The 19,592-nt window shown below is 42.8% G+C and overlaps 1 protein-coding gene across 2 annotated transcripts in view; it reads left to right on the top strand.

Annotated features, from left to right (window-relative positions):
* The first annotated feature begins 7,033 nt into the window (after positions 1-7,033).
* RFX7 (regulatory factor X7) overlaps positions 7,034-19,592 on the top strand; it is a 54,896-nt gene continuing 42,337 nt past the window's right edge. The window contains exon 1 of one of the 2 annotated variants that reach the window (XM_068143890.1): positions 7,034-7,052. Coding sequence is in view for 1 of the 2 variants with exons in the window: in XM_068143887.1 (XP_067999988.1) it covers positions 7,289-7,434 (146 nt within the window). In the remaining variant the exon portion in view is untranslated. Of the gene's footprint in view, positions 7,053-7,112; positions 7,435-19,592 lie in introns of those variants that run through there. The other variant, XM_068143887.1, reaches the window with a different exon arrangement.

Genomic DNA, 19,592 nt, shown 5'->3' with positions numbered 1-19,592 from the left:
AGGCAATAGTAAGATTGAAGGCATTAGTTTATTGGGAGATCCAGAGCTTGGATCAACATAGTCAACATGCTTCTTTTGCCATGTGGCTCTGCACTTCAGGATTTGGTGCTCTCCCATCCTCTCCTATCAGATAACTGGGGCCACAATATTACCCTCTGAGGTTTATTTGGGTCATGATTTTGTGCAGGTAGCAAGGCTTCTGTGCACTGCAGCTGGCCCTCTCCTTGCACTCCAGCCATTCTGCAAGTAGGCAGGTTTAGTTTTGAATGCTTGTGCCTTTCCAATTTACTACTGGATCTCAAAAGGAAAAAAAATCAAGTAAAGATTGAGGTGTTGATTGATTAGCTACATGAAGCTTGCATATATTTCTCTCTCCTTGGCCTTGATTCTGCCAGAACCTTCCTAAAACTAAGCCTAAACACAACTGACAAGGCATCTGACTGAAAATACTTTACTCTTCTACATGAAGGAGCATCAAAGATTCAACAAGGAAGGATGTCTCTGTTTAAAACTTCATTCAGTCAAATATCAAACTTTGATATTTCTTTCAGTGCCATGGCGAGGGCAGGAGAAGGGCAATGAACCCTTTTCTCGCCACCAGGAAGCTGAGCTGCTTGGAGCCACCAGCACCTCCCCCACTACCAAGCTGCAAGCCAATCCAGATGCATGCCCTCTGGTGGAAGCCCCTTCTGCTCTCACAAAGGACATTTAAAATGTCTGTAGGGGGTTGATTTTTCTTAAGCCTCTGGCACCTTGCTTTTGTCCTTGGGTGCTCGGGCAACTAGCAAATGGAACATGACCACATGCTCAAACTTGAATTGGGTAATAAAACAGGGTGCTGCTGAGAGCTACCCCCCTGGTTTCTGGTGTGCTCTCTCTCCACGTGGAAAGCAGCTACTAGCAGTCAGGAGAATCTCTCCATTTAGAAAGGAATTTAAAGGAGTCTCACTCTCTCTGCAAACCAGCTTTTGTTAGTATAATTCTGGGTCTCTGGGGAGATCTTTCCTTTTAGAAGAGAGTGTGCAGCTAGTTTTGGTTCATCTTTCCAAATACTGCAATACTCCAAGTAATTGATATCTGACCAGCTGTAACAGAAATTCTCAACTGGAGACTCAACCCACACATTCTGGTTTATTGCAAGAAAAACAGATCTAATTGTAAATAAATCAGAGTTTGTTTTTATGACTCTTCTGGTTTCTCTGTCTCCTTTGTAACATTAAAATGGTGCAGTGAGCAGGGTCTTCAATCGCAAAATTTCTTTATAATAATTGTTGTGTGCCCTCAGTTCTTGATACTGCGTGGGCTAAGGAAAACTGGCATGATCGCACTGCAATTGTGGAAAAACTGGAGCAGAGGTCTGCAAAGTTTTGGCATGGCACCAGTATGGTAGCCATGTGTGCCATTTTAGGAGCTTGTTTAATCCAGACACATGAATGTGCTAAAAAGCTTGAGGGCGAAAAACAGCATTTGAAAAGAGCTGCACAAGGAGAGAATGCAGACCTGTAGGCTGCTTGACTTGCTAGTCTTACAGGTAAAGGAATCTTCTGCTGCTTTCAGAGTTCAGGAAAAACTGAATTTCCTGCTTCCCCCAGAGTATTGGAGCAAGTAACTGAAGCTCCAGCTACACAATACAAATGGGCTACATGCCCCCACTGAGTCTTGAAAAAAGTAAACAGAAGTACAGATTCTGGGTCCTCAGATTCAGGATCATGCAGAGATTCTGAGGAAAGCCTCTCTGATATAAGATCCTCTGGATCAGAATTACTGGGGGGAAAATGAGTGAGACCCATTATTAAAACAGAGACACAGATGAAACCCCATGGTGGAAACCCATGGACAAAGGTTTGTACAACTCCCTGATCTGGAGCTGAATTAAATGACCTGCAGGAGAGATTCTCATGTAAACCAAAGGAAACCGAGACGAAGTACTTGTGGAGAGTATCTTTAAATGGAGGAAACAGAATATTGCTTAGTGATGATGAAGCTACAGACTTCTGGGGTCTGGCTGGGTTTTTGAATGATGGTTCCCCCAGGGATCAAACCATTATTGCCTGGGTAAAGAATCTCACCCTCTCTGCAAACCAGCTTTTGTGAGTATATTTCTGGGTCCCTAGGGAAATCTTTCCAGTTTTGGTGCATCTTTTCAAATACTGTAATACTCCCAAGCAATTGATAATCTGACGAGTTGTAACAGAAATTCTCAACCGAAGACTATCGTATTGCAAGAAGAACAGATCTAATTGTAAACAAACCAGAGTTTATTTTTATAACTTTCCTAGTTTCTCTGTCTCCTTCATAACACGGCCTTGTATAGGACAGCCTGAATCATCACTTTCATGAACCACTTTCCCCTTCTAATTTTTTTCTTAGGCTGTGATAGTTAGTGCCTTTTTCTTCCTTATTGACTTGATTCAGCTTGAAGGTAAGTATGTAGTATACACGAATGCCATACTCACAACTTCTTCAAGCTTAGCAGCTGATCCCATTTGATATTACATTGAGACAAAGACTTATTGTACTGTACAGAAGCAGTCTACAGAAAGGAAGAGTTTCAAACTATCTATATCATCAAAGAACCTGGATGGATCTTGGGAATTTAATCTGGTTATTGTATTTTACAGAATGCAAATGTATGTTACCCCAGAAAAATGCCGTACTCCTCCTCTGACTGACCACAGCAACCTTGTGTGAGGCTTGTGTGAGCCTGGGCCATGGCTGTCTTACACCTGATGACCATCCACCTTGTCACAGGGTAAGGGCTGCATAGTCATTTCATGAGTACCTTCAACTGCCTTGCAGAGATATAAATGACTAAATGGATGGCAAAACAGAGAACTGGAGCAGTGATTGCCATGAAAACTGTTTCCGTAACTAGTCAGAGTGGTAGATAATACTCTCGCTTTGCTGGAGAAGGATTCATGATCATGGGGGCTACCTCAGACTTCCCTAGCATTTTTCAAAATGTTTCTCATTATTTGCCAGGTTGTGATACTGCCCATGACACAATGCTTGCACCCACTCCAAACAGATGCTACAAGACCCAGCAAAGCTTGGCAAACTCGTTGTTAAGCAGGCTTTCATTATAATTAAAATAGCCCCCTTTTCACTGCCAGATTTGAACACAGCCTGCTTTCTCCTGTCTGTATGATATGAGTTTGAAGGTTTCCTAGGTAAACTGGCTCCTCTTTTAAATAATTGAAACCATAAAAGCTGTAGTATTCATTAAAATTGATCAGATTAATTTCTAGTTATTGCACTTTCATTTTACAGGTACATATGAACAGAGATAACACAGAGAACCAGGGGAAGATATCTTGGGCACAGCTCAGGATACATGGAAACAAACATCCCTAGGGAAGAAGAGTTTCAAAAAGGCATTGAAATGGAGTTCACTGAACCAGCATTTAAAGTGTTTGGAATATATATATATATATATATATATATATTTTTAGCAAGCTTTTAAAGTAAATTATTCTCACAGAATATGTTTTACGTTTGTCTTGAGGATAAAGATAGTGAGGTTTCATTATTTATCTGCCTCATACCTCACGTTAGTCTTGAAGCGTGCAGGACTCTGGTCCTGTACTAGGCAAGAGGTAGCAGATCCCTACTGACAGGAGAGCAGGAAAAGCACCTTCCCCTCACTGAGGCCTCGAGAAAGGGCAGTGAGACATTCCTTCTTGAAAGCATAAGAGTGTATATCCAACCACTGTCAGAGACAATTCATAACAAGGAAGAAAAAACAAAATAAAGTCACACATAAATATACTAAAGAAAATCTCAGAAAATAGGTTAAAGAGCATGTGAGCACATCTTTTCACTGCAGGGAAGGCTTGTTAGATCCTAAGCTCTAGAAATGGAGATTGTCTTTGGGCAGACAGCTGGCTCTTTTTTCCCCAAAACCAGCTTTTTCATTCTCTTTTGAAGATCAGCCTCTAATGAATATATCTGTCTGGTGCAGCAGATTTCCAGCACATTGGAGATAGAAAAGAGAGGAATTTCATCAGTAATACAGCAACATCAATTTTTAGACAACAAAAATCTGTCTACAGAAAGGGAGAGTAGGACAGGAAGTCCCCGGCCTACCTGCTCTGGGCTCAGCTGCTGCACTTTTCAGACATTTGAAAGAGTAGGTAAGATCCCAGTCTTGCAAATATTAGTCAGGTTTCTGACACACTTGAACTTTCACACATGCCTTTGTTTACCATAATGGGACTTATCATTTACTCCTTTGTACTGTTTTTTGTGTGTGTTTTTATACAGCACTGACCAGGATCTCAATCTCTTAAGCCAAACAAAGGCATTATGTACAGAAACTCCATCAGGCAGTTGCAGTGATCCTTGGTGGAGATTACCTGGAGGTCTCCAGTCAGTCCATCTGAATTCAGGTTTATCTTTTGGCTGTTAAATAATTCTCCTCAGTGTCTTCAATTTAATCCTGTCAGCACAAACTGTTTATACAATCATTCTGTTCTTTGCTTTAGTTGTATATAATCACGTTAACTGTATAAACTGCTGCCGTTTTCCTTTCACCCATTTTGCACAGGTGCAGAGACCATATGAAACACAAGGCAGGTTCAGCTGGTTATATAGGAGTCAGCTAAAATTATCTCCATTTATGGGCCTTACCTATTACAAAAGGCAAAAATTTCCTCACTTGGTGTTAAAATAGGGGTGTAACAAACCTGTACCAAACTCCATGCTCAGCTCCACTGAGGCAATGTGATTAAAGCACTGAAGGGGAATTACACCTAATACGACAAAGCCTCTTGGAGGGGCACAGTCTGGGCCTCTCTGCTGTAGCTGTACACAACACAGCCCTGTTTATGTCAAGTATCATGCTGGGAAAAAGTGTTACATTCTTCTTTACTGTTAGGCCTGAGGAGGAAATTGCTTTCTTACACAAAATGAGACCCTGATCTCATTTTGGGCCTACTACTCAAATCCAGCAATAGAAAGTGGCTTACAGTTGAAAGGCTTCACAACAAAAAAACACCGGTAAAAAAAATTTGGTTAAAAAAAAAGTGAATTGATGGTGAGATATTGGAGTACAGACATAGGTCTTGAGGCCCACTGACCACTTCCACCACAAAAATGCAAGCACAATTAATCTCTGTGCCAATTTAATTCCATTCTACTTTAAAACACCTGGTGTGATTACAGAGTGGCGATGGTGGCCCTAGGGTGCCAGCCTGTGCCTGCTGTGGCAGATTTTGCAGATAAGATGTGACCTTCCCCCCCCCCCCCCCCCTTTCTTTTTGGGCACATAACACCCATACAGCTGTACATAAATGTGATTACAATTTGACATGTCTGGGAACTAAATACATGAGGAACTAAACAATAAATTTGACTTCCAACTTCTGTTTTAGACTGAAAGCCACACTAAAATGATGTATGCTTTCCCAATTTATTATAATAGCCTACAATCCTGCAAACATGATGCTCATCTGTTGAACTTTGCAACGTGTAGGCCCACTGATTTCAGTGAAGAACTAAGAGCTATCCATTGGCCGAAATGCTCTTACAACTGGGATCCCTGTTAGGTTAAGCTCTGGCCAGGCAGATGCCACAGGGTCCAAACCAAAGATCTCAACAGAGGCAACCCTGTCTGTGTTAAAACAATTAGAATTAACAGGCAATTGCATAAAACTAGAAAATAGCACAAACATTCACCTTTGTCTTCCTGTGCCAGTTTACACTCACATTGATGTATTTTTCCTGCAAAAAGCACAGCAGCTAGGGGTTTCAAATGGATTATTTTTCTGTTTATTTCTAATTACAATTTTTACTTGCATTTTTACCTTTTTTTTTTTCATGCCCTTCAAAAATTTTCAATCATAGTTTAAAAAAATGTTTTTAAATGGGGAAAATACAGCATAATTTTTGTCATTCTGATGAGAGATTTATAAGAAGAAACTCATCATCATCATATCTATTAGTGCTCTGATTTTCGAGCTGTGAAAACATAAGCAAAGATTTATTTTTGAAGTCTCACTTTGGTTGGTGACATAGTAATTTAGAAATACTCATCTCCTAAATTTAGCAATGTCATGTATCTGTGTGTGCATTTACATTATTAGCTGTCTTTAGTCCTACATTTTCTGTGATCAGCATAGGACAGGAAGCCACTTCTTTATCCTTGCGTACCATGGGAAAGGGCACTTGCACATCCATCCATTGCCAAGTCCTGCCCCAGCGGGCTGAGCACAAAACTTGTGAATTTCCCCAAGAACACTTCCAGAATTGGAGTTATTGGAAAAAGAGGGCAACAAAGGGGCAGGCTGAGCCATCTTTGTTTGTCATGGAAAGCTGAGGGTAAAGGCCTGTAGGACTAAGGGCACCACGGCCCCACGTAAGTCCAGGGGACACAGAAGGTTGAGCAGAAGAGGTGGTCCAGCAGGCCATCACACCGTGTGAATGGTTGGCTTCCTCACGGACATGTGAGCAGTAAGGAATTTATTTTCTTTTTTAACAGTCACGCATTTCCAGAGCGCTGCCAGCGCTAGGAGGCAGGGGAGGATGCAGACAGCACCCCGGGAGGCACCGGGCGGCGGTGGTGCAGCCCGCTGATGTAATGCTGCTGCCGCCGCAGCAGCGGGGTTCACGTGTCTTCAGTGCGCAGCTATGCACGGTGCACCCTATATAAATCATCCCCATCTACGCTTATTATCTCTGCCTCTCTCTATCTATCTATAAAAACCCTTACAGACACACACGCGTTTATGTGTTATTTTGGCCGCCGGCTCGCAGTAGCGGCTGCTCCCGCTGAGTCGGGCCGCTGTAGGAGGTGCCTATCACCCCGCGGCGGGGACCCGCAAGCCCTGGCCCAGGGCTCTCGGAGAGTGAAGCCCCTACTCCCGGCTCCGGCTCGTCGCCGCTGGCCGTGCCCCCGGCCCCCTCCCGGGTGGTGGCGGCGGCAGTGGCGGCGGCAGCGGCGCGGGGCGGCCCGTCTGCTCGGGCAGCGCCGAGTCTGCGCACTCGACGCCCGGGCGGGCACGGCGGCCGCGGGGCGAGGAGCGGCGGCGGCGGCGCAGGGCGGGCCGGGCCAGGTGCTGCGAGGCGGGGGGGAGCGCGGAGCGACCCTGCGCGGGGGCGGCGGCGGAGGACGTGCCGCCATGCGCCGTGCTGCGGGCCGGGCTCGCCATCCTGCTGCGTAGCGGCGGGAAGCGGCTCGGCTTTCCGCCCGTGATGTCCCCAGGGCAGCGGGGGAAGGCAACTCACTCGAGGGCTGCGGCAGAGGCCTAGTACGGCCAGCGCCGTTCCGCGTCCCCGCCGCCGCGCCCCCATGGCCGAGGAGCAGCAGCCGGAGGGGCAGCCGCCGCGGCGGCTTGCCGGCACCCCCGCGCCCGGCGGGGCCCTGCCGGCCCTGGTGCCGGGGCTGCAGGGCGGCGAGGCCAGCGCGCTGCAGCACAAGATCCGCAGCTCCATCTGGTAAGGGCCGGGCCCCGCTGCCGCCACGCCGCCCTGGTCGGCTGCGCCCCAGGCTAGCGCTGGGGTACGCTGGGGGTGGGGGGCGCTACGCGGGCGCGGCGGCCCCTTTGTGCTGGGGAGCGCGGAGCTGCGCGGAGGCGCCCGTGACACCTCCCCCTCTTCCTTCCCCCTCTCCCGGGGCGCGCCCCGAACGGGCACGGCGTGGAAAACGCGCGGCCGCGGGCAGGTGCGCGGGTCGGGTTGGTTGTGGCTGCTGCCGCGCCCGGTACTTGTTATTTTCCAGGAATGAGGCAGCCCGCCGTGTGCCGGGCGTGGGTTCGTGGTGCTGCCCATCTGTGTGCAGCGATAATGGCAATTGTGGAGCAGCTCTGCACGGCCCAATGGTACAGCCTCACCTGCCGAAGGCATTTTAGTCAGTCGGCATCTTACACGGCCCTCTGGGTTTATGTCTGTATTTTTTGACGCTGGTGTGAGACCCCCGGCACAGCGTTGATGCAGCAGGGAATGCAGAGCGACGCAGTAAGGGTGCATTTTCCCACCCTTCTTGTAAACCTGTTTTTTTGAGTTTCCAGTCTGGCAAATGCAATTTTGACTGAAACTTGTGATGATGGCTTGCAAGTTCCTGCAGTGGAATCCAATATTTTTTCCCCCTCACCCCTAAAAACTACAGCAAATTTTGTAGTAAGCCGAGTTTTTCTTAAAAGAATATTTTGCCTGTAGTTGAGGAAAAGAGATAAATTGAGTTTAGCTTGCCTTGCAAGTAATTTTTTTTTAAAAATAATATCTCTGAGAGGCTGTCACTTGCAGCATTTATATTTTGTGTATGCTTTTAAAAGCTACTTTTGGCTGAGGGGTCTAGGAAAGTATTGTGGAAGCTGGGAGTTATAGGTTGCTGGTATGGATTGCTTTCCTTTATATATACACACCATATTTTATTTTTCTTATGTACTCCTAATGAAAACATACTGATCTGTTTTGTATATGACTTCATAGCATAGTTAGATTTGATGTTTTGAATTGACATAGATGGAAAAGAAAGAGAATCTAAATACAATTTTACCTTCAGATTATTTCATTGCAAGGTATACTGAAATTGCATTTATTGTTTGGCTGTGGGTTGGTTGGTGTTTTTATAATATAAACAGTAAATAATAATTCATTGTTCTCAATCCACACTTGCTACCTTTTGTTTTGGTTTTCTCTGCAATGTGACCTAGAGAAGGGGTACAACCTGCAGAATTTCCAGTCTGTTTGGATTACAAAACCCTCACACCTTCCTAATTCATTATGGTATTTGGTGATGGCCTTTTTGTATTTTCTTCCATGAATGTGCTGTTTGGAAATAAGCCTCAGAGAGCATGTTTACATTGCATTCAGATTAGGTATCATGTCCAAGTTAAGACAAAATGGCTACTAAGTAACACCTCAGCTTTTATTATGGGTTTTCTTTTCGAGGAAAAATAGTGCATAGGTTAGTCTTTTAAATGAAAGCTGCCTATTTCATGCAGGTAAACTTGATGAATAGCTTGAGCTCACGTTTGGTACAAAGGAATGCTGTGTTTTGCCTGCTTTAAATGGCTTGCCTGGTGCCAAGTGCCTGTGACCAGCAGAGGTTTTGCCAGCACTTTGCAGCCCTGTCTCCTGGTACTTTCACAGACATTTCTCACCTCTCCACGAGTGTACCTTCTGGCTCCTTGCTCCCTGCACCGGGCTGGGTCTTGCCTGCTGCTTTCAAGGGGTGAAAAGGTGCTGCTTTTCCCTGTGGGTTATACTGTTGAAATGTAGCTTTTGAAGATAGGATTATTTTTTATAATAAAACCTTTTTGTTTTTTAAATATCTTCAAGTCTTTCATATGGGACCACTAGAAATTCCATGTTTCTGTACTGTGATTAAGCAGTCTTCATTTGAGGCTGGAGTTTAATGTTAATTTGCATATTCATGTAGATGTGGTGATTGTTTTTGAACAGCAAGGATAAGCATTGCCAGGATAATCATGCACACTGTGGTTGAAGTAAACAGCAGAAAGTCTCCTTCTGTAGTTGCAGTCTGTATCTGTTGTGCTGCTCTGTTCAGCAGGTGCTGTGTGCTGGTGATGGATAAACAGTGGGAGAGATTGTGGAAGGTCGCCTGTGGAAATGGCAGTGCTCTGTTACAGAACTAGGTGTAATGTGCAGAAGAGAGCTTCCTCTTTTCTGTCTTCTCCTCTTCCTCCCCTCCTCCCCTGCTATGTCGGTTGTGTCTGCTGGCAGATTGGCATGTTCAGTTCCTCCTTTGCTTCCCAAAGAGTTAGCACCTTAGATTAGTACTCCTGTATTATTTTCACTCTGCCTCTTTCATCCTGTATGTTTCTGCATAGTGGATGGATGTTTTCAGTTGGTTGTGTTTGGGGTTTTATTTTTTTTTTTTTAAGTTTAATTCTTCAAATTGTGTTGTCAGTGAAAACAGTAATATGGCAAAATATAGCAGCTACTGAAATACTGGACTTGAGGATCACAAACAAGTCTGTGCTTGTCTTTCCACGGTACAGACAAATACAAATATAGTATGTGATGTAGGCCTTGAGCGGGACAATGAGTTATTCATATCTCAAGTTGTACTTCATTTATTCTATTTATTAAATTACAGTGTAATTTGACAAAAGTAGCTCAAGTAATTGTGAACATGTGGAGTCCCTTGAAATGAAACAGTAGGTTAAATCCTGCTGGTTAAAATTGCCAGCATGGTTAATGTATGTACTTAAGACTTAAAAGTGGGCTTGCTAGGAGTCTAGTCAGTATTGGGGTTTTTTGTTTGTTTCTTGGGTGGGTTTTTTTGTTTGGTTGGTTTTGCATATGAAATGACTATTAGTTTGAACTGAGAAGGGAAAGGAAGCAGAGTTTCTTAACTGTGCTTGAAAGTAAATTGGGAAGTATTTATTTATATTGCATCATCACATACAGGTACTTTAATCAAACAGCAGTTAAATAATTGAAGTTCACCACTGTGTAACTTGGGTGGTTTTTTTGATCCTGTATGCCCCATTTGAATGGATCCAGCAAAGCAGTGTCCATTTTTGTTTCATGTTATGCCTGTGAATTGCTGAGGCAGTTGGATGTGTTCTTAGCGCGTCGATGAAATGCACAGAAATAATATTAGATGTCTTTTCCTGTTGATGGATTAGAAGTCTAGACAGGGAGAACACGTCTTTGAGAGCGCAGCCTGGCTGATTAGCGTCAGATTGGAAGGGTTTGTAAATTGCCCTGGTCTTTGCTGGATGCTAGGCCTTAATCTGCCTGGTTTTGTTTCTCTTCAGATTCATTAAAGCTTTCATATTTATTAATAGGTTTTTTTATCCGGACATTCGAGCCCAAGGCGAGAAAACCTCCCTAGTCAGCTGTCTGAGTGTATAGCCTAATGGGGTTTCAATTGTTTACTGTGGGTGAGGGTACTGTGCTACTAAATGTGTGTTACTCATGTATGATGTTTCTTTATTTAAACATACGGTGTTGAAGACAGAGTCTACTCAATATTACATTAGGCTGCCAAAGAGTATCCTATAGCTGAAGACAGTCAGCAATGTATGTGTGTGTGGGACAAGGACTGAGATGTGGAGACGATCAAGGAAGGAGGTTGTTGGCTGAGGGTTTGGTCTCGCTGCTATGAAAGAAAAAGGCCAACAGTTTTAGGCAATAAATCCCTCCACTCACTACATTAATCTAAAATCCAGACCTTAGCTGCAAACATTGGAAGAATGGATAGGTTTGTTTTCTTGTTCACTGTTGGGAGTTACTGGTGGTGATTCTTCAATGAGTGCTTGTTTACTGTTGTAAATAGTGATCTGATGCTTGCATCTGTGCATGAATTTACCTTAGCTTCTTTCACCTTGTCTGCATCTCAGCTTTTATTGTCCAAAAAGCATCTGTTAGCATTTGAATATAGTAATTCTCATGGAGAGATTAGTTTCTTTCCTCCCCCTCCACAATATTTCATGTGTAAACTGCACTGAGGATCACTTTTGTAGCTGTTTCAGTTGAATGTGGATTTCAAATCCATAATGTGCATTCTCAGATCGCTTTCCTACCTATAAGTCATATTGGAAAACCACATGAACAAGGCTGAGCAGTGACAAAATTATGTCCTAAGGCATAGTTTTTCTCATGTTGAAGCAGGAAGTAGGAGATGAACTGTGCCCTTATTAGTTTGGGGTTCTTGGTATTCATGGATTCATAGAATGGTTTAGGTCGGAAGGGATCTTAAATAATCATCTAGTTCCAACCCCCCTTTCCTTGGACAGTTACATCTTCTGCTGGACCAGATTGCTCAAGGCCACCACCAACCTGGCCTTGAACATCTTCATGGAGGGGGCATCCACAACCTTCTGGGGGAACCTGTTCCAGTGTCTCACCACCCTTACTGTAAAGAATTGTGTTAGAAAAACAGATTAGCTGATTGTAACACCATTTTTTTCCTAATCTTTGGAAGGCTGCATTCTTTCTTACAACTAACATCATTCCTGCACCCTCCTGCAATTGTATCTGTCACTCCTCATTAGGCGTGGATTGTCACTTAACTGTTGGCAGAGTGAATGTTCTGTAATTTGGGAAATGCCATTGAGACTCTTTTTGTTGATAATAGGAATTGCTGCTTACATGTATGGTGAGGTCAGTAGAAAAAAAGATTGATAATCTTGATATTCCTTATAAAATGAAGAGGGAATCTCAAGGAGTATGTGTTTCAGGCTCTTTGCAAATGCAGGCGAAAACACCTTTTTGGTTGTTTCATCTGCAGCTGAAATTCCTGTAACAGCCTTATGTATATATTATTTTAAAACACTGATTTCTTGAGTCAGGTTGGATTTACTCTCCAATTTTCTCTGCTTAAGAGAGGAAGACAGGGATTAAGAACAACAGCAGAAGCCCTCAAACACAACAAAACAGACAAACAACCCCCACAAAACCATCAAACCAGGAAAAAGAAAAAGCAAAGCAAAAGCCTGTGTATTTGGTTAAAAGGTCTGTCGAAACTGAATGGGTCCCCAGCCCAAAATGCACCAGTCGCCATTCCCTTCTCTGTCCTGGTTAATTCATTGTTGAAGATGGGAACTTAGAATTCTTCAATGAAAGATAAGTAAATATTGAGAGGAAGAGTTAATAATTGTAACTGACAGGCATGCAGGCTGTGCTAATTTCACTAAATCTATGTAACATCAGGATTGTGTTTACCTTCTTTGAAGAAGCGCTTTGAGACCCTCAGCTCAGAGATGCTGTGTAAAACTGCAAACATGTCTTGTCACTGACCCATTTTCCCTGGTTTTATGATTCCTTTGTTTACAGGTGATGTTAAAACTTGACTTTCCTGAAAGTATTTCTTGATAAGGTGTGTAAGTGGTTGAACACATAAAGAATGGAGCTGTGGACTGTATTTTAGGGCATTTCTTGTTGATTTCAGGGAAGGTCAGCCTTCTGGGGTAAAGCATTTAGCAAAGTGTTCTTCTGTTTCACACTGCTTCCCCAAATGGGTAGGAACCTAAAGTAAAATTCATTTAATTTTACTTCATTTCTGTGTGAGTTGGTCAAAGCAGGTCACTTGTAGCTTCTGCGGATAAAATTCAGTTCTGAGGAGAGGGCCATCTCCTGGGGAAGAAGTTTGCATAAAACAATCCAATCACTTTATGTGCCTATTTCTCTTTGGCTGTAAGCAAATTTTAAACTGTGTGACTGATTGCAGCCATTGGTGATGCAGCTCTCTTGAATTTGGCAAAATAAATCCTACACCAGTTGTCACCTTTTCAACTCGCCTTCTTTTCTTGGAGGATGGCTGCTCCATCCCCTCCAAGGGTTATTTTGTGGATCTTCCAGTCACATGAACAAGGTCCAGGTACACGCATTTATTTATTGCTACACATTTCTATATGAGGGAGAGCCTCCTTTTTGAGGGAAGCCCCATGGAATGATTCCTTCACGCAAGGGAAGCTTAAGAAGGCATTTACTTTTCTGTACTGAAGTGCATCTCCTTGCTATTGGGAAAGTCTTCCTCCATACCACCAACTGCTGGGAGCAGGCAGGCCAGCAACTTGCAACAGTTAGTGCCAGATCAGTGTGGGAGGAGAAAGAACTTTCCAAAACAGGGAATGGCCACCATGGTGGTGGAATTTCTAGGTCAGCAGATGTGGAAGCCAATTTGGTCTGTAGGCATTTTTACAAGGTTAGAAAGTAAACCTGAATAAAAATGAATGGTGACCTTTAAGTAACCTTTTGAGAATGGAGAGGAGATTTATTGAAAATCGTGGCCCCAAGTTGGATGGAATAGCTTTGCAGGAGAAAGGTCTTTGTAAATCTGCTTTTAGGAAGAGTGGATTTTTCACTCTTGCTAGTGGGTGGTGTTTGTCCTTGCTTCTTGAAATAATAGGATCTAATAAAGTGTATGGGGGAAACACTATTCAAGTAATAGAAGATTTGGCTAAGTTTTACTGCTGTCACATTTAAAATCCATGGGAATGCATTAAGTTCGTGACTGTGCAGTGTCAGACATATGCAATTGTTTCATAAATGGTTTACTTGCCACCACAGGAGTTCCCTTCGTTGAAGCAAGTCAGATTGTGTGACACTGGGATTCAAGGCAGCATTTCTAATGAGTTGGTAACAAGCACAGAATTGCAGGATTGTCATCCCAGGCCTCTGTGGCTGGGTTGCTTGCCATTTGGGGCAGTTCAGTTTGCTTTGCAATGTGTCTGTATGCCATTGGTGAGTTGTAATCCAAATCTCTATCGGAAAAGAACACTTAGTACAATTTTCTGGATCCTGTATAAATTCATTGAGGAAAAAATGACTGTAACTGGATGAGGTGACAATGCTGTTCAGGTTTGGGTGCTCAGATTTCTACTTTAGCGCTGATAAACCTTTTAATTATTTGGGGCTTGGGGTGGTTTTGTTTATCTTTTCCATGTGTGTGTGTAGTTTTGAGAGCAAGGGTTGAGCTTAATGTTTTTATTCAGATCCCATAACTTATGTGTGTTGCCTTCTCTTGTTACTCCACTCTGCTGCTTGCCAAACAGAAGTATTTGGAGAAGGGCCAGAGCTGCAAAATTCAGATCATGATCCAAATTTGGATTTTTGGTTCTAGCCTTTTTAATATCTAATATTACAAAGCCTCATGTATGAATAAGGACCTCCTTATTTTTAAATTGCTAAGATGAGGCGATGGAGGTAGCTTTCTGTCTTGCCTCTGGAGAAGTCCAAGTGGAAAGCTGGAGCCTTCATTTGCAAGGCTATCATCAAGTGATTCAAAAGGTGGATAGATGAAAATGCAGTGCTTTGGCACTCAGTGCCCAACCAGAAGGCCAGTGCAAATTGGTACTCTAAAACTACCAAGAAGAATCTCCTTAATACATCTAAACATTTTGTAAGTGCTGGGATGTTTTGCTGTGTTCACTTCAGATCTTTAGGAATTTTGAGGGCTTGGTTTGTTTTTGTCGAAGTGGAGTTAGCCAGTGTCTGTTTTAACACTTCCTTGATTCATTGGAAAAAGGGTTATCTGTCATCAGGTAGGATGCTTGTTACTGGCTGCTGTGCCATCAACAGGCTTTCAGTAAGCTGAGCTGCCAAGTGTTCTCTGTTGTTGAATGTTTAATCATTAAGACAGTGGAAAAAACATTCAAACTTCTTGAGTATTTTGCTTGCTTTTAGTTAGAATAGAATAGAATAAACCATGTTGGAAGAGACTTCGTGTCCAACCTATCATCCAACACCGTCTAATCAACTAAACCATGCAACCAAGCACCTTATCAAGTCTCCTCCTAAACACCTCCAATGAGTTGCTTGTGGGTGCTGGGGTGACAATCTGCCAGTGAAAGGATGGGGAGGCCATGTGTTGCTGCAGGTGCCTCTGGGGATGAGCAGGACCTGAACCCTAGGAGTCCTGGCAGAAGGGCTTCCTGTGGGTGACAGACCTGTCAGGCTCTCCTTTTGGGCCTGCTTGGTGCTGCACCTAGTCCGTGGGCTAATCTTTATAGTTCAGGTTATGTGAGCTGTTACCTTTTTCTCACTGTATAATCTGTAACATACAACATAGTTCAGTGTGTGACGGTTATGGAGGGAGGGCACGTGTCTCAGGACATATCCACACTCCAGAGCAACAGGTCCTGCTTAGCTCTAACCTGGAACTATCAGGGGATGGTGTCACTTATTGATTGTCAGGTAGTTCAAGTTTGGGAAGAAAATCTTGTTCCTGGGAAGAACTAATTTGTTAAATGAGGCATGCTTCTATCTCCCCCTGAGAAGGAGTTTGTGGTTAAATGTCAAGGTCTGTGATTTATGGCTGTTGTTTTTGATGGATGGTCTCCCAGGCATGGAGGCAATCCCTATTTCTCAAAGATTCCTAAGTGGCATTATAAGGTTGTTGGGACTCCTGCCAGGGAAAAAGTTGGATTGCACTGGACAGCAGGAATTACAGTTCATTGCTTTGGTTGCCTATAAAGTAATGAATTAAATTATTTTTAAAGCTGTCAGCAATAAATACAGGCTGTTGGAACATTGTCTTACTACCAGGTTGCCTGGAAGTATCTGCTTGGACAAACAAGAATGAGCTTGTGAGCAAGGTGTGCTGGATGGGCAATATGGGCCATATGTTGTACTGCATTTGCCTATGATACTGTCCTGACTCTAAACAAGATACCTGGAAATACTTGGAGTAGTCTTTGTGGCTTGGTGAAAATGATCCTGTGAGCTTTTCCCTTCTTATTCAGAACTGTTTACCATGGTAAAATACTTAAAACAGTTACTCAGTACAAGTGGTAAGCGTTTGAAGGCCTGTAAATTGGAAAGCTTAAACATTTATTTAATATTTTTGGTGAAGAGAATTCTAAGTCCTTTTTTTTTGTGCTATCAAGAATAGTGACAATTCCCTCCTCCAGAATTACATGTTACTTTTATTGCAAGTTCAGTAGAGAAGAGTACTTGAGAGGGTTGGATGTGTAGTAAGCTCAGCGGAGAACTGAGCAAGATGATGCCAGATGCCAAGTGAGTGCCATGTCTGGAGGCAATCTGCAACTATAACTTGAGGCTTCTACTTTGGAGCTGGACATCATCTGGCAGGACCAATTTATTGTCTGTGCTGGTGGTGTGCGGGCAGTAGTTACTTTGGAAGAACAGGCAGGTGTTGAGGGAGGCTCCCTTGAAGGATGGGTACCCTGCCCAAGTGAGCTGTGTGTGTTAGCATTGTTTGCCTGTGATTGCCATCTTCAACACTATGTTCAGTTTCAGATTCTTTGTGCTTCTCATAGTGTTTCTAAATGAAAAGTAGATGTTCACTCTATGATCCTTGTGTTGGCTGTATCAAGGTTGGTAGCTGTGGGTGAGGTGCCTGTGAGGCTGGCCAGCCGGTGCTCAGGGCTTGCAGAAAAGCTGCAGGTTTTCCTGCTGTGATGGGACTATCTGAAGCAAAGGCCAAACATCATTTCAAAATAACCTTGCAGCAGTCAGACTGTGCCACAGGAACCTTTTATCCAAACTCTGACAGTGTGGTGTTTCTTTCATTAAGAATACAAAGTATGCCTTTTTTCTTTAAAATTGGATTATTATTTTATTAAGCCTGTTAACATTATAAATCATGATCTGTTAGTGGTCATGTGAACTAAATAAATTAGTTGATATTTAAAAGACTCACTGGCAGTATTGCAGGCTGCACACCTGGAACCACAGTTTGCTGAAGAGGGAAGCCAGCTGTGGGCTGCAGGAGCCTACTCTGCAGAATTACCCTCATTGCACTTGATTCCAGTGGTATAGTTCAATGATTAACTGATAAAAAGTTGATAAATTAATTGGCAGCTGAGAGGAAAGTGTATTTGCCTGTTCAATTCAACAAGGGAAAGAAGTGTGATTGACAGATCTAGTTTTAAAATATGGAAAAGGATATTCTTAACAGAAAGCATCATTTGTATTTAACAAATAAAGAGAGTTTACTGAGTGAAATAAAGAAAACAAAACACCCAAGTAGTCAACAAATGTGCTAACGACATGAGGAAAAGCACATTTTTCTTTATGCAGCAATTTGGAAATGCTCATTTATGTGTGTTTAATTACACTGGGCAAAAGTTTATCTAATTGCAGTTTATAGTGAAATCTCAGTTAAAAATTCATCTTGTAAATGACCATTTTATTGTACAAAAAATGCTGACCCTGAAGATTTGGTAACATGCTTAATTCAGTCCCTGGTCCGTGAAGATGCTCAGACAACTATCTTACACTGATTGCTTCCAAGTGGAAGCTATGTGTCTGATTACCCTGTAGATATATACCAGAATTTACACTATGAATGGCCAACTTTGAATTTAACAACTTTAAAAATGGCTCTCAGGCTGAGAATATAAATGAAAAAGAGAATTATTTTTTTAGTTTAGTACCAGTAAGTTTAAGCAGTCTCCATTTAGCTTTCATTGCTCATATTGCTGTGGACTGCATCTTTCTCTTGCTACAAGCTTCTTGTGCTCCAATTAAGAAAGTGAGGTTCATGTACCATCTTGGTTTGTACGTGCTAGTCAGTGAAATTTGCAGCTTGACTGAAAAAATAAATTTAGATTGTGTACAGTGGCTCAGCATGTGGAAACCCTCTCTCTGTGAACACTTAGATTGTGCACTGAGCTGTTGCCAGTCAATAGCTTCAGATGTTGAAGTTGAAAATATTTCTAATGGATGTTTGCTGTGCAAAACCCAATAATTGTTATTTTCACCTCATTCTTCTCATTTCAGAAATGTTCTTAGTTGTCACTAAATACTTTCAGTACTTAGAAATTTGGGGCAAATTATGCCCAATGTAGGATCAGGAGATGTACCAGGGGAGGTTCAGGGTGGATGGTAGGAAATGTTTCTTCAGAGAGGGTTACCAAACATTGGAATAGTCTGCCCAGGACAGTGGTAGAGTCACCATACCTGGAGGTGTTAAAGCAGTGTGTAGACCTGGCGCTTAGGGACATGGCTTAGTGTTGACCCTTCGGTGCTGAGTCGAGGGTTGGACTGGAGGTCCCTTCCAGCTGGATGTTTTCTGCGATTCTGTGATAGCTTGAGTACTTTACATATGCTTCTGGAAGAGATCATCCCTCCTAAGTTAGTCAAATTTGGAGTGCTGCAGTTTTGGCTTGAAGAGTTCAGCAGCTTGGTAAGGGAGTGAAAAAGCAGCATGTAGTTCACCTTGAAAGCTTAAATCAAATATGTTAATCAGGAAAAGACACTTTCATTCCCTTAATGCAGATACCAGCTCTCCCACTGGCATGTTTATGCATAATGTTATTCTCATGAGTGAAAATGCAGACTGATCGATTCTGTAGTGCTGTTAGTGTTTCCTTCTGGAAGGACTCATCAAACAGTAACTGTGGATAAGGTCATCATAAGACTCACATACAAGCATATTTCACTAAATTGTTAGATGCTGGAAGATGTTGGCCAGTTTTGTGCTTCAGCCTACAGGTGAAATTCACAAGGGTTAGGCAAATACTATTTTACTAGCTCTCTGTCTACATCTATCTTAAATGTAATTTGACGCACTGAATTTAGGGAGTGCAATGCTCAAGCAATGCTCAGCTGGTAGAAGGATATGTTTTAGCCCTTATAGGCCACAGACCTTGGGAAAAACTGCAACTATGTAGAGAGAAAAAAGCCATTAGCTAATTACCAACGGCCATTGTGACTCAGGAAGCCCCACAACTACCTGAGAATTAGAGCTGGTAAACATTGCAAGAGAGTCTTTTGTTTTCTCTCTGAACTTAGATAAGAGATGCTTGATCGTTTGCCTTTTGTCTATCACCTGCCTGGGCCTTGCCTGGCTATGTGTGTTCCCTGGTATTTTCTCGGCAGCCAATCACGAATCTATAACTGTTGGATGGACACATTTAATTGCCAATCACTAGTTACTTTTGATTATGTTAGCCTATATAAAGAGCATACTTTGTACAATAAAGTAGACACTTTGCTTGCATCAAGCTTTGTCTCCATCTCTCAATCGCGGTAGTAATTCTCTGTTCCTATGATTTTTTGAGAGTTGGAAGTTTAATGCATCTTTTCTGAAATCTGTTCTAGACTTGTTTAAGGACAGCATTTTCTGTTTCTGACTGTTCTACTGAGTAAGTTGTGGTTTAACTTTGCAGTTCCCTGGGATGTCTGAAGTGTATGTATTATGAATAATGAAT

This window comes from Melanerpes formicivorus, unplaced genomic scaffold (assembly GCF_026170545.1).
Source record: "Melanerpes formicivorus ecotype bairdi unplaced genomic scaffold, bMelFor1.0.p_v2 SCAF_10, whole genome shotgun sequence".
In the NCBI taxonomy this organism is placed as follows: Eukaryota; Metazoa; Chordata; class Aves; order Piciformes; family Picidae; genus Melanerpes; species Melanerpes formicivorus.
The sequence above is the reverse complement of the archived record's forward strand: the minus strand, read 5'-3'. Positions and strand labels throughout refer to the sequence as shown.